The sequence below is a fragment of the Lygodium microphyllum genome, chromosome 30, assembly GCF_053477565.2.
Source record: "Lygodium microphyllum isolate KBCC chromosome 30, Lygodium_microphyllum_v1.1.10, whole genome shotgun sequence".
Lineage (NCBI taxonomy): Eukaryota > Viridiplantae > Streptophyta > Polypodiopsida > Schizaeales > Lygodiaceae > Lygodium > Lygodium microphyllum.
In genome coordinates this window covers 63,833,398-63,847,990 of record NC_141164.1, presented here as the reverse complement: position 1 = coordinate 63,847,990, position 14,593 = coordinate 63,833,398, and the positions used below count along the sequence as shown (strand labels likewise).

General features: G+C 39.6%; 1 protein-coding gene across 4 annotated transcripts in view; it reads left to right on the top strand.

Annotated features, from left to right (window-relative positions):
• FANCM (DEAD/DEAH box RNA helicase family protein) overlaps positions 1–12,571 on the top strand; it is a 70,893-nt gene extending 58,322 nt beyond the window's left edge. For 2 of the 4 annotated variants that reach the window (XM_087672471.1, XM_087672472.1), the window contains exons 6-18: positions 4,116–4,309; positions 4,421–4,551; positions 4,678–4,738; positions 4,835–4,905; positions 5,001–5,050; positions 5,177–5,342; positions 5,472–5,599; positions 6,115–6,441; positions 6,526–6,568; positions 7,964–9,643; positions 9,801–9,867; positions 10,106–10,255; positions 11,186–12,569. In XM_087672471.1, the coding sequence (XP_087528597.1) occupies positions 4,116–4,309; positions 4,421–4,551; positions 4,678–4,738; positions 4,835–4,905; positions 5,001–5,050; positions 5,177–5,342; positions 5,472–5,599; positions 6,115–6,441; positions 6,526–6,568; positions 7,964–9,643; positions 9,801–9,867; positions 10,106–10,255; positions 11,186–11,828 (3,711 nt within the window). In that variant the 3' untranslated portion in view covers positions 11,829–12,569. Of the gene's footprint in view, positions 1–4,115; positions 4,310–4,420; positions 4,552–4,677; positions 4,739–4,834; positions 4,906–5,000; positions 5,051–5,176; positions 5,343–5,471; positions 5,600–6,114; positions 6,442–6,525; positions 6,569–7,963; positions 9,644–9,800; positions 9,868–10,105; positions 10,256–11,185 lie in introns of those variants that run through there. The other 2 variants (XM_087672470.1, XM_087672473.1) reach the window with 2 other exon arrangements.
• Positions 12,572–14,593: the final 2,022 nt, after the last annotated feature.

Genomic DNA, 14,593 nt, shown 5'->3' with positions numbered 1-14,593 from the left:
TATGCTCCTACTGCTCGGGAATGTAGTCAGCTTTGGGATGATTTGCATTGTCTTTTCATGGCTCGCCAAGGTTTTTGTTATGGGTGATTTTAATGCATGCGTATTTGAAGATTAGGTGACTTCACCTCACTCGGACATGGATGGTCCAAACGAGCTGAGTGTCAGGCTTGGAATGCATTGGCAACTGTGGCTTTGAAACAAGACATGTGGTCTTGGATGCATCCTTCACAGTCTAGATATACTTATTGCTCTCTTCAGCATCCAAATACTTGGGCCAGACTTAATGGGATATACATTTGTCAGAGCAATTCTTTTCTTCTAGTAGTGATTGATATGTGGGTGGAGCGATAGCATGTCTTGTCAGATCACTATCCCTTGGTTTTGGAATTGACTCATAGGCTAGTTCATGCCTTTAAGGCTTTGCTTGTTCATTTGGCTTTGTGTTTCAATTAATCTTTTTTGTTGCAAAATTAGTTTTTGGAGTGTATCCAACAATTGATTGCTTCATTAGCTTGAGGGTTCTATCTAGGGGTATGGAAACATGGGCTGTTTTTAGGGATAATGCACATGCACATGTGTTGTTCCGACAATATGGTATTCAAAGTGCTTCTTCTTTTTGAGCTGAATTGCAGCATTCACAAACTTTGTTGGCTCACTTGTTGTCTCTCTATCAGTTAGGGGATATTACTGATGATTTGGTTACATGCATTGAATGGTTGAAATGTAGAGTTCAATCTCTTTAAGAGGAGGAATATGCTAAATACAAATTGCTGGCTCGAGCGGAAGCTTTGCATGATAATAATTGTCAATCTCATCAGTTTTTTGCTCGTTTATGTTGGAAATACGCTTGGGAAAATATATAGTGTTTGTTGAATGAGCAAGGTGATATGGTTATTGAATCTGTCTCCATCATTCAAAAGCGCATCGACTATTATAAATCTTTGTTAGGTCCACAAGAGATTCTTTCGTATGTTGTTCTCTCTTCTCGTCGATACTTTGTGACTTGGTTAGTAATCAGGTTAAGCTGAATGGGTTGATCGGATGGAGGCTAATATCTTAGAGGTTGAAGTGGAGGATGTGCTGTCCCATTTACTACGTAGGAAAAGCCGAGGCTGGGATGGGCTTCCTAATGAGCTGTTTTCAGCCCATGTTGAGGAGCTTAAGGATCCATTAACTCGCTTGTGTTAGCAAGTTTGGAATTTTTGTTTAATGACTTTAGATTGGAAGATTGCAGTGATTTGGTTGTTGTCCAAGGTTCCTTCTCTGACTTCCTGGAAACAATGGAGACCCATTTTTGTTATGGGTTCTTTGTATAAAATCTTTTTTAAAATCATTGCCAATAGATTGCAAAAATTTTTCCTGCACTTGGTTCATCTACATCAATATGGTTTTTATTAAGGGACAGAATATCATGCATAACATTTTGAATATTCAATTGGGGATCGATTATGCCAAAGCTTCTGGCCAGTGGGTTGTTATGCTTCAACTTTATCTTGAAAATGCATTTGATCATGTCAGCTCGTCTTTCTTGCGGCAGCCGAGGTCTACCATGGGCTTTGGTTTTCACATGACTTCTCTTGTTGATAACCATTGGTCAGGGTGTTGTGGCACGTATTGTGCTTAATGGATGAAATTGCCTTGTCTTGTTCTCTTCGGCAAGGCTCCCTCTCAGTCCTTTGTTATTTGCCTTAGTCACTCACCCAATGCTCTCTTTATTGGATAAGTTGGCTGATCAAGGCGAGATTGTTGGTTTGTCTCTTCCCAGTGGTGCCCAACTTTTGGGTCAATATGATTTCTTTATGTTTCTCAAGAAGACTGATTGGACTAATGTGATTTGGACAATGGTTACGTGGAATCTCTTTGCTTTAGCTTCGGGGCTTCATATTAATGCTTAGAAATCTACACTGATTTCTTGTACGGAGAGTGATTTGCAAGCTTTGGGTTGGCAAGGAGTTGTGATTTCTAAAGGAGATATTACCCGACACTTGGGTTATCCGATTGGTGTGGATGTAGCTCCTCGTGTCTTGCTTGATTGGATTCATCCCGTATACATGATCGGTTTATATATTGGAAATCTCAAGGTTGGCCTCTTCATGTGAGACTTAAAGTTGCTCAATGCATCATGATCAGTATGGTCTTGTTTTTTTTTGGCCCTTACTTCCTTGGACTAAGAAGTCTCTCTTGGAACTGGTTCAGCCTATCCGCTTCATGTTGTGGAAAAAGAAAGAGAATCGTTTGGGCCAGGTGTAGATTTCTTGGTAACATGTGACTACTTCTAAAAGGATGGGGGGAGCAGCTTTACTGGATGTTAATTTCCATATGGTTGCTTTGAGATTGGCACTTTTGCAGGCTTTATGTGTATAGAGTCATCTTGGGACAGATATTGCAAAATTTTTCATTGAAAAGACATGTATCTCCCATGGTCGCACGGTTATTCAAGTTTCTTGGTGGTATGTGCTGAATTCCACGAGGCCTATTAACGTCTCCCAGTTTTTTCTCCTTTCTCACTTGATTGCATCCTGGCAAGAGATTTTGCGTTTTCGTAGTTTGGCGCCTTTTTGATCTCCGAAAGGATGAGAATTCGTTGCAAGGAGAAGTGCTGGCTACCTCCAGGTTGTTGGATTGGCATAATAAAGACTTGCAACGAGATAAGTTTAATCGGATGGCTTGCTTGGGGTTGCAAACTGTCCATAATGGTGTCATTCTTGGGCAGCCCCGTCTTTATTTTTTCCGGCACATTCATCAATACTTTTGAGCGGCTCGTGGTTATCATGACATTTGATCATCCTTACATGAGCAACTTTTGAGGTACTCTCCATTGCTTGCTTTACAGCCCTTGTCTCCTTGGCAAGTTTGGATGTTTGTGCTACTTGATGATTTTGAGAACAGGTCAGCTAATCAGATCTATCATCAGATTGTCGAGGTCAAAAGGTCATTGGAAAGGCCAATAAAATATGGCATATTCGAGACTGCAAAAAGAAGTGGCGAGAAAGATTTCTCAAACTTTGGAAGTCTAAGATTCCTTATCAAGGTAAAGTTTTCATATGGAGGTTGCTTATTGGGGGTCTTTCAACTGAAGATGTGTTGCGTGCTTGCAAGATCTCCCATGATCGCTGTGTATTTTGCATTGCATGCGATGAGGCATTGCTTCATCTCTTTGTCTCTTGCCTTGTTGCTCAACAGATTTGGGGTTTTGTTTCTTGTGTGTGGCCCTCAGTGACTCAGCAATGGATATCAGCTCGTTCATGGATTATGGGAAGGACGGCTTCTATGTTCATCTTGCAATCAGATCATTCTTGCCTTTTCCATTCCTAGATGGACAATTCTGTGGCATATTTGGTGTACTCAGAATGCCTTCATTTTTGATTCTACCTTGGGTATCCATGGTCATGTGGCCCATGTTCGTGGTTTATTGTTATGGAAGATCTCCTCTATGGTTTCAGCTGACTTGGTTCTTCCTGACATTGTTGCTCCTTGGCTGGATATTGTTTGCTCCACTTTGGCTGTCCTTTTTGTGTGATATTTGTGTGTCATGGTCTTAGAGGCCTTTTGGCTTGATTTGTGTTTGTTCTGTTTTCTTAGCTGACTTGATGGTCTGATGTAAATGTTGCCATTTAATTCAATTATCTTCATGGAAGAGAGAGAGAGAGAGAGAGAGAGAGAGAGAGAGAGAGAGAGAGAGCAAAGCAAAGGAAAAAAATTCTAAAAAAGAGATAATGAAGAAAGGGACAATCTCCGCAAGACAATCTTGTTATCCGGTATGTTTTTTCACAATTAATATAAACTACCCCTTATGGGAAAAAAAGTGATCCAAATGGATTATGGAAAGTATAAGATGGAAAATTTTGTTAGTTTTCCGATCAGCCTACACTCTTTGGGTCGTTGGGAATGGAAAATAACTCAATGCCTATGCTAATTTCAGAAGACTATTAGACCCAGCTATGTTTGTGTTCTTTGACCATGGACTTTCTGCTTCATGTTTAGGTCAAGAACCATGATCTCCCTTGAGAGTGTTTATGTCACTGTTCCATAAAGTATACACAAGGATGTAATTAAAGATATGTGACTGAGACGCACTCCAATTTCTGTTTTTGACCTTGAATATTTTGACTCAGTTGACACCGTATGAGTTTTTGACTGCAAGAGACAAGTTCAGACAAGCTCCACCATCAGGTCTGGATCAAAGACAATATGGGGATGTTGAGGCTTGCTTTGCAGCTATCATTACTCTCTATCACATTTTCAAACTATTGTTTAGCCATGGAATTCGGCCAGCATTTGAGATGCTGAAACAAAAGCTGCTATCAGGGTATTTCTATTTTCTCTTCCAGGAATGAGGTTGTGCTGAGTTTTGTGAAGCTCGTATGGCTTTAGTAGACTTTCTGCTCTGTTAACTTTGACTGCTTTCGTCATTTTCCAGGCCCTTTGCAAGACTGATGGGAAGGAATGAAAACCTTCAGCAGATCAAGTCACTGATGCAGAAGCATGTGGGAAATGGTGCCTCCAGTCCAAAGTTATTAAAATTGCAGGAACTAGTATCAGAACATTTCAGTATGCACTTTTACTTTTTTGAGGGGTTCAGTATTTCTGGGTAGATTTTCCAAATTATGAGAATGAATATGGCAGGATCATTCTTATACTATATGGGGTCTCAAACATGATTTGTCATGAATGCAGAGAAGAACGATCCAGCAAAAACAAGAGTAATCATTTTTACAAACTTCCGGGAAAGTGTAAAGTAAGTATTAACAATGGCAGCGTTCTACAGTGATAGTCTTTGTATGGAGTCCTCTTCATCTATAATCTGCTCATTTGATCTTTATAAGCTCTGCAGAGATATTTTAGAAACCCTACAAACGCTCGGGGACACTATAAAAGCAATGGAGTTTATTGGCCAAAGCTCAGGTTCTATATTATTTGTGCGCTATTTGTTGTCTCAATCATACTTATCTTACTGGATTTGTGTTTGCTTTTAGCTTCATATCTATGCTAATGTATAGGTAAAAGTTCAAAGGGTCAAAGCCAGAAAGTGCAACAATCTGTGCTGCAAGTATGTAACTGGATTTTTCTTCAGTGAACCATGTCAGTAGCACTAAAAAAGACATAGCTATCTGTTTTGGGCCGCAAAGAAGTTATTTATTTTTGTGGTTTAACTGATTTCTGCCTTTCTTACAAGAAATTTCGTGCTGGAGGATTCAACACTATTGTTGCCACATCAATTGCTGAAGAGGGATTGGACATCATGGAGGTTGACCTTGTCATTTGTTTTGATGCAAATATATCACCTCTTAGAATGATACAACGAATGGGAAGAACTGGCAGGAAACGGGATGGCCGAGTCAATATCCTTAGAGTGTTTTCTTTATCACCTTGTTGTGATAGAATTGTTGGTTTATGTCTAGTGTCTGAAGCTCCATTCAAATTGATCCGTTTAGAACTGTTGCAAGTTGTTGCCTTGACATAAAGAGCACTAGTTTTAGCAAGTGAGGGAGCAGAGCTTCAAGGGTACTTGAAAAAGCAAGCCAAGAGCAAAGTTCTTAGCAAGCACATGCATAATGGTGGTGTACGCAGCTTCAACTTCCATTCAAGTCCTCGAATGGTAGGCTGTTGTATATAGATCAAGATAAATACTACTAGGGAGATAATCGTCAACTCTCTTTCTGTGAAGCTTGTTCAGAGGAAGAGTTTTTAATCTGTTTTGTTGTCTGGAGGAAATAGTTTTTTGCTGCACTATATAGTGTTTCTTATTTGATGAGGAAGCTAATCTCAGCTTTATAAAAGTTAGTTACAATGATATCAAGGCACTGTTGTTTTTACCACCTTTTTTGTTGATCTATCATGGATTACTGATGTGCTTTTTAGTCTTGAGATATGTAAAATAAACAAAGAGGACAAGTCATTTTTGTAGAAAAAGGATTTGTCCCTATGCCTGTCCTCATGTCATCTTTTTTGTTGATCTATCATGGATTACTGGTGTGCTTTTTAGTCTTGAGATATGTAAAATGCGCTTAGGGCTAGCATATCAACCATGAACGTGCAATCATGATGATTATGTATTCAGTTCAATTAAATTACTCAGGTTGTGCCTATTAAGCAGATTGTGAAATGTGCCAGGTTCCACACTCTTTCAAACCAGAGGTTCAGCTATTGGAGCTATCTATAGTCAAATTTGTACCTCGTGTCAAGAACAAGCAAAAACCAGTGGAAACTTTTGATCCAGGTGCTGCAGCTCTAACAGTAGAGGAACTACTGATTCTCAGAAGATATATCGAGCCATCTCAACCTGCTGCATGGAGACCCTCTTTGATTGCATTTCCTCATTGCCAGCTCCTTGCTAGCAGGGTGCATAAAGTAAAACACTCAGTCAAAACAGTATCTATGCTTGTTGATACTCTGCAGTTGTTGCGGCAAAATTATTCTCATAGAAAACATGATGAGCAGGTAATACAAGCTGATGTGGTCTTAAGATGCATTGTCATAAAAACAGATCTTTAAATTTTGTCTTTTTTGTTTTTGTAAATACAGACTTTAAATGTGATGGAGGCGGCCATACCTAAAGATACACAAGGTATGTCTGTCACTATATTATCAGACACATTATTAGTCTTAATCATATTAATTATATATTATGTATTACTTGTAGAAAACATTTCCATAAACAATCTTCACATTGGTTTTCTGGTCTCTTGATTCTATTCTCAAATATTGTCTCTTCCCTCTCTTATGAAGTGTAAATCACAGTTTGAAGCAAGATATACACAGTATTTTTAGCTTTTGGTAAGTTTGACAGCACATCTCACCTCATGGGAGAGATTAGTGCCCATGTAGCTTGGACACGAGTAAGCTGTTGGGTGTGAGGTGGAGAAGTGGCCTTAATAGAATGCAATATTTGTCATATTCTTTAGGTATGTTGTCTGACAACAACCATCTTGATGATCTCATTCAGATCTGTGTGGGTGCGATCAAAAGAGGGACCTCTTAATGTCTGGAATGCAGGCATCTATCCATGTGCATGCTGTGTACACCTACCAAACCGTGAGTTCATATCAGCATAGCAATTTCACTAGGAAAATCTGTGCACATGCTAGAATATTTTGGTCACATGTAGCACATCATATGGTGAAGTTAGTTGGGCATTAGACAAAGGACCTGTAGAGTAACTACGTGAGCATTAGTCCAAGGATATGTAGGATAATTTTAACTTGTAAACCTACAGAAACATAGTAGAAATCTTTATATTTTGTTTTGAAGGACATGTATGGTAACTTTAACTCATACATACAAAAATGTAAAAAAAAACATGTTGCTTGAAATTTTTTGTTTTGATTTTCTGGATGGTAGTTTAATAAGATACAGGGTTTTCGTTTTATCTTGGTGTTACAGAGATGCAGAAACATGTTTTATTACATCTGTAGTACATGTGGACTCTAGTCATTGGTTTTAGTGTATCTCCCAGTTGAACTTTTTGCGTCTAGTTTTCTGGCCTGACAGTTCACGTATGCTCTTATATCATACCCAGGTTTTTTGGTAGTTATGTATATGTTCTCAAGTGTTGCAGTGACATGCTCTTTGGGATAAGTTTGATTTGCAATTGTTTGTATACTGTAGACAGTTACTGAATCCTTTAATTCTTCATATGCTAAATGTTTTACAGCTTGGCTTCCCTTGTACAGTTTAGAGGACTGTTTGAAGCTAGGTAGGATGGCATTTCCACTGTCTTTCCCACTTGATAATGCATAAGAGTATTTTCCAGCACAAGATCTAGATTCTGTAAAGTAATTGAGAGTATGAAAAAAGAAAGTAAGTGCATGCATGGTAGTGTACATGTCACACCTTGTACAAGTGCATAAGTGAAGGAACATCCTGTTTGCTTGCAGCCATCTATTTTCACCCTAGATGCTCGTCCATGGCATTAGCACAATTTTGAAGTGTCTCATATTTTTCATTGCTCTGTGGGCCACAGGATATGATGCCAATCAGGCTGCAGGAAAAGTTGAATGCAGCCAAGAGAAAAACAAACCACTTTCTTTCATTTCACATTCTTCCGTTGATGCAAAAGTAAAAGCAGAGGGACTTGATTCTGAAAAGGGAGAAGACTTGCTGGAAGAGGCAACATGCTCTGGAAGCCCCCTATTGTCCGAACAGCATGAATGGACTTGGCAAGCAGAGCTGTCTTGTTCCACCCATTACTCCCTTGTTAACCCAAAAGATGGCAATACTTCCACTCATGCTCTGCCTGACGAGTTGATGCTTGGAGATATTGTTAACCGTCCTGAGCCAGTAAACAGAAAAATGTCGGTTGCTTTTAATTCACCTTCTTCTTTCAATGTGGGACAGAAATTAGTTGAAACAGATTTTCACAATACAGACAAATGTCTCCCAGAATCAGGATCTTACGGAAGTCTTTCACCATTTAAACACCAAGAATTGATTGGCCAAGAGAATGAGCGGATGCCTGGCAATCAATGCTTGCCAGTAAATTCAAAAATGTCCACAGCTTCTGACCATCCTCTACCTCAGCTTTGTATATTTGAAGGAATTGTAAGCGTGGATTCAGGAGGCTATGTCCAGGTCACATCACCACCTACACTACCATTCAGGGGTCAGTGCAAGCATTCTTTGTGCATATGTACTGATAGTGCTGTTGAATACAATGCCAATGTGAAAATATCTTCTCTATTGCCATCGGAGCTTTGTGAGGCACAAGATTTGGATAATGAAAGTAATATATGTCATGGGATGGATCAGTTGGGAGTTGCTGCAGAGGATTCAACCAGCACACCTATACATGAGGTGAGGCATATTGTTACATCCACACCTGAGGAGAAAATGCTGAAAGTCAGTGGTATATATGGAGAGGGTTTGGAACCTGATGAGAACAATCTGGATAATGACAGCCCACGTCTTTGCAGTTTGGCAGAGCAGGGGATTGTCCCGTCATCACCTTGTTTAGATAATTCCTCTGTTCAAAAGGAACTTGAAGTTGCAAATACTAGCAGCTTATTTGATGGCTTTAGTTTGCATGATGAGCCCAAGTGGGATGCCTCAAGATGTAAACATCCCTCATCAAACAGCCGAAACATGTATCTGGAAGCATGGAGAGCAGTGAGGTCTCCCAGTAAACCCATTCCTGTTTCCCAGAAAAACAAGAAAGTGCTTGATGATGATCTTCGGAGAGTTATTAATCTGAATAACAGTGCACATGCAGGAGCTAGTGTTTCCCTTCATGAAACTATACATAATACTCCCACAGTTTTGGCTGATGGAAAAGCAGCAAATGTCCCGAGAGTACTGTCCCTTAATGAAACTATACATAATGATCCGGCAGTTTTGGATGATGGAAATGAAGCAAATGTCCCAACAGCACTGTCCCTTAATGAAACTACACATACTACCCCCACAGTTTTGGCTGATGGAAAGCCAGCAAATGTAACAAGAGTAATGGATTCACCTCTGTGCCCTTGCAGTCGGAGGAGCACTAGTGGAAACTGGAGATTATCTTTGGAAGCAATGTCTTCTGTTGATAAGCCAAGAAAGCTCAAACGACTTAGGAAAGTTCAAAATGGGGCAACAACAGAAACAGTAAAGTCTTCCTCCTTAGTGCATCGTGAACAGAAAGGCAAATCAAAAAAACCAATGCAAGGTATGCTCTTGGGTAGGTCGAAGTGCATTTAGAAGTGGTCTACCTGCATTCTAATGTATGCTTGCTTTTGATTTTTGGTACTTTGTGGCTTTTTGAAGAAAGTCAAGTAGAAGTAGGATAACTCCAATGTTCACTTCCTGCATACTTTTTGTAACAGTTGAGGCTGGCTTGGGAAAGCAAAGACTCCACTCTGCAGCTGCAGTTCTAGTCGATGAAGAAGCTGAGTAAGGAATCTTTTTCTACGTCTCTGTCTAGCTCTCTTACTCTTTCTTACTTTCACGTTTTTTGTCTTTTTGATTGTGCTCTAGAAAAACTGATAGACATAATGCTTTGAGATTCCTGTCTTCATTTGACTCTCTTACTCTTTCTTACTTTAGTGTTTTTGTCCTTTTGATTGTGCTCTAGAAAAACCGATAGACATGGTGCTTTGTAAGAATGTCTTCAGAAGTAATTGTTTTGCAGGGTGTCAACTGATGAAGCAGTCTCTACAGATGAAGATGATGTCGAAGATGAAGAGGGATCTCTGGAGGATTTCATAGATGACAGACCTGAACCAACAGTAGCGAGTCAGTCTGGTGCTAGTGAACCGGTTGACATGATGGCTGTTTACAGGTTAGTATCTGTCTCATGGGTTCAACAAAGTGCTGGTTTAAAGAACATTTAACACAACTGAGTTGAGGCTGACTGACATATTTATACCATTCACCATTGGGGTGTTCAATAATCAAATATTAATATAGGCCAACTGCATGCCATGACATCCTTCTGCACTTTATGCAATTTCAAATATGCATCCTGAACTTCCTGAGCTGCAACATTCAAACATCTATACCTAGTTCGCAACATTTGGGTTTCTTCCAACTTAGGGCTGTATGGTTGAGTCTAATATTGATTAGCTCACATGAGTTTGGAGTTTGCCAGAAACCTTGGAAGGGAAAGCCAAGTTATGTATGGCAACTTCTCATTGGTAATGGCTTGAGACCGTTGAACTGGGACTGTGGCTACTGAGCTGGATGCCAAATGTGTTAGGCCTGACAAAGATTGCCGCTCAGGATCTCCTGATGGGCTTGCTTGGCTGTTGTGCCTCCTACCCTTGCCTGCCTCATTTCTTGCCTGTCATATCACCTGTGTGCATGGATGATGCCACCCCCAGCTGTCTTCACTAACCTATTACTTGTTCCTTTAGTCCAACAGCAGTTGTTGATCGACATGTCACCTGTTTCTTTAGTTTGGTGACACCAAATGCAGAGCTTCATGTCATTGTGTCCGCTAGCTTGTCGTCTTGACAGTCCTTTTGGTCACATGCCTGGCTATGTTGGTTGCTTGGTCCCACTTAAGCTGTCCCTGTCAAAGCAGCAATTCAACATCATATTCTTCACTGCATATGGCCATCCCCCCAGCTGCCTTGTGCAGTGTTCTAGATTGTTTCGTTCTATGCTTTTGCAGATCTAATTTGAGTGATGATGTTACTTAACAGAGTAACAAATTTTGCATGGTTATTTTCTTGATTAGTCTTATAACGTAAAGATATGTTTGCTACAGGAAATCCTTGCTGACACAGTCACCTCTTCATGGGGATTTTGGACCTTGGACAAGGTTCTTAAAGCCCAATAGCACACCTCTGTCTGGGTATACCGATTCACTAAGTTCGCACAAATCAAAAGAAAGCAAATTGTTAGAGTTTACAAATAGCTGCGAAAAAACTGTAGTTGGTTCAGGATTGACAGTTCCTGCTGGCAGTTTCCTTGTAACTCCCTGTTTGGGAAGCCATTCAACAATGCCGGTCAGTTTTGACTCCGACTCAAGACAGATTAAAGAAAATAATACAAGTGGGAAAAATAACGACTCTGGCAAATTTCCAAATGATTCACAGTCTGGAACCAAACTGCAATGCAGAAAGCGGAAATTAAGCTTTCAACAGCAAGGAGTGTCACCAAATTTTGAAATGTCAGATGTAGCTGGAAACTTTGATGATGATATATTTATAGGAGTTGATCTAGATGCTTTGGAGGTTGAGGCAGCTCAGTTGTCACGCTCCCAGTTTCAAGCAAATGTTTCTCAGCCTGTGGTAGCGGTTGATGCAGATATCCACAGGATTAGGAAAGATCAAATCTGCATGCATGTTGATATAGGCCATGATGATTTTGAGTGCTTTCCATCATTTAATCTTGGCATTGACTGCTAGAGGTGCTAATGATACAAGCAGTTGGCAAATACTGATGATGGCCGCATATTCTGAATTTTTTGAGCCGGCTTTGCAAAGAAACTTTTTCTGATGATATTGATGCGAGGGAATGGCAGTAAAGTGTCATCTTGAGATCATGACAGAATGAGAAGGGTCCATGCAACAGGCCGACAGAATATATACCCTTTGCTACTAGTTAAGATATTTGGCTTCTGCTGCCACGCATATATTTGGTAGTATGCTAAGCTGTAGTCTGAGATCTTTAAAGCTGAGCTTGAGTGAGCTGACTCTGATGATATTGCATGCGCAGCAGGTAAAGACCTTCAGATTTGTGATGGAAAACAAAAATGCTGTATCAAATTTGACAAATCCAGAGAGCTCTAAGTTCAGTAGATCTTGGATGCAAAATTGTCATCCGTCGATATTTGGCCTGATCAGAGTCCTTTTTTACCTTTATCTGTTGTAGCTGGGATTATAAGAGCACAACTGACAGGCCATCATTGTAGCATAATCAGAGATCCTGAGGATGTGGAGATATTTTATACTCCATACACTGTAATTAAAATTATTAGCATTGCTCCAGGTCTGACCTGAGTTCCTTGCGAGTGACAGCATTAAAGCTCTTTTGAAGATCAGGTTCTTATGGTAAGTTTATTGATCTCCTTGGCCTCAATTGTTCCTTGCATGTGGAAACATCAAGGCCTCTGTAAAATGGGTTCTTAAGTTGATTTTATTAATTGCCCTTTTCCAATAACTTTTTGTATGAGAGCTGTGTGTCTCTTTCTTTCCACGTTCTTGTAAGCACTGTAGTAATAAATTGTCTGCTCACCAACTGTAGTTGTCACGAACTTCTGGTCACCCATATGAATAATGTCAGTGAACCATAGAGTGAGGTTACAACATCATTCTAGTGATCCTAACCACTTGAATCCTAGGCAACACCTTGTCTTTGCCCATTATCCAAGCTGCTCTCATGAAGAAAGCTCCCAGAGTTGAGGAAATCCCTTATACAGTAGAAATGAGGAAATCCCTTGTACAAAAGAAATGAATCAGTGCAAATGTCCAGTGACTTAGGGTTCAGACACTGCCGAGTCATGGCCTGCTAGACTGAAGATGGATAAGACCTCACTTAGGATATTGAGTCGTAGGTAGATCCCTCTGCAAATTTGGGCTTCTCCAATTGTCACAAACAACCAAGGCTATCAAAGATCGATTTGCTCCTTGGTTTTGGCACAAATGGGCACAACTTGAATTGAGAATACCTGCATGTGTGACAGTTTGCAATGTGGATGTGTAATCCCTTGCAGATTTGTTGTAATGTGTTTGATTTTGGGCCTTAATGTAAGGGCAAGCTGCTCAAGATGGTTGAGAAATCAATTACATAAGTAACTAGTTTCAAGTACTATGAAATAGTCTTGGATAGTTTGAGATCTGCAAAGAGGAGAGGGCAAAATGGAGAATCCTTTGAATGATAACTTTGATAGCATTGATAGCTTCGAAAGGGAGGAAAATTGTAGTGCCATTGGTGAGCTCCCATGTAATGCCACTTCTCACACAGGTGAAGAGAATTTCTTGCTCTTATCTTGTTGCACATGTGATGTGTTTTTCCTTTTGTTTTTCTTCTTCTTGATGGTTGGAAGTTTTCTCTTTGTTTGACAAGTGGTACACATTCTAATGTAGCTTTAGCCTTTAGACTCTAAATATCAATAATTATATAATTTAGAAATCCTCCAATTCGAGCTTATAAATTGACAATTGCCCATCTACGTTTAATGCTTTAAGCCCTTCTTGAAACTTGCTTTAATTTACAATAACCTTAGTCTAGACGTTTTATTTTTAGTTCTTAGGCTAAATAACAACACAATCCTTTTTCAGGTCCCATTTAGTGTGAGATGAAGATTGTCACCGGGCACCCATAAGTACATATCCAGTGTAGCTTGTAATAACTTTTGCTAATGTCTCCAACTGGTGAACTTGGGTTTTGGATTGTCATCATTTCAAATTGGCTTGCACCTCTCACATGTGCATGATGCAATTATGATAAAGCAAAGTGATTAAATACACATGTTTGTGGAAAGATATCTCCCTTAAACCCTTACCATCATTTTCCATTGTATTATGGTGAGAAGAAAAGTTGTTCAATTGGCAAAGTATAGGACAATACGGATTGCTAGTGCACTTAGCTATACTCATGCTATACACACACACACACACCCCCATGTGGGGCAGATTGTTAGTGCACTTCATGCTCATGCTACACACACACCCCCATTTGGGGGGGGTATTGAAAATTTTAAATAGCAATTCATTAATAATAAATGATCATTGTTGCTAGAAAGAATCACATGGAATGTATTAATTATTCTAAATCAATATTGTTTTGACCATCATGACAAAGTAAAGCATAATTTGGGCATATAGAGACACAGTAAAAACTATAGCCATTTGCATGTCAATCGTATTGACTGTACATTGGATAGTGACCTCATGACAATCATATGCTCAACAAACCATACCTTGGATGAAAATTCGGTACATTCCAATTCGACTATATACACGAGTTGTCCATCATTAGAGTGAATTGTTAGCTCCCCCTTGAGCATGAAGTGGTGTCTTAGATCTCTCATTGTGTTGAACTTAAAGGAGTTCAAATTGAAAGTTGGCTCAAGCTAGAATGCATTGAGGTAAAGTTGAATCAATTGAGAATGGTTTGCTAAGTTGCCTTTTATTTATTTTGCATCTATTTGGTAAGTAAATTTGAAACT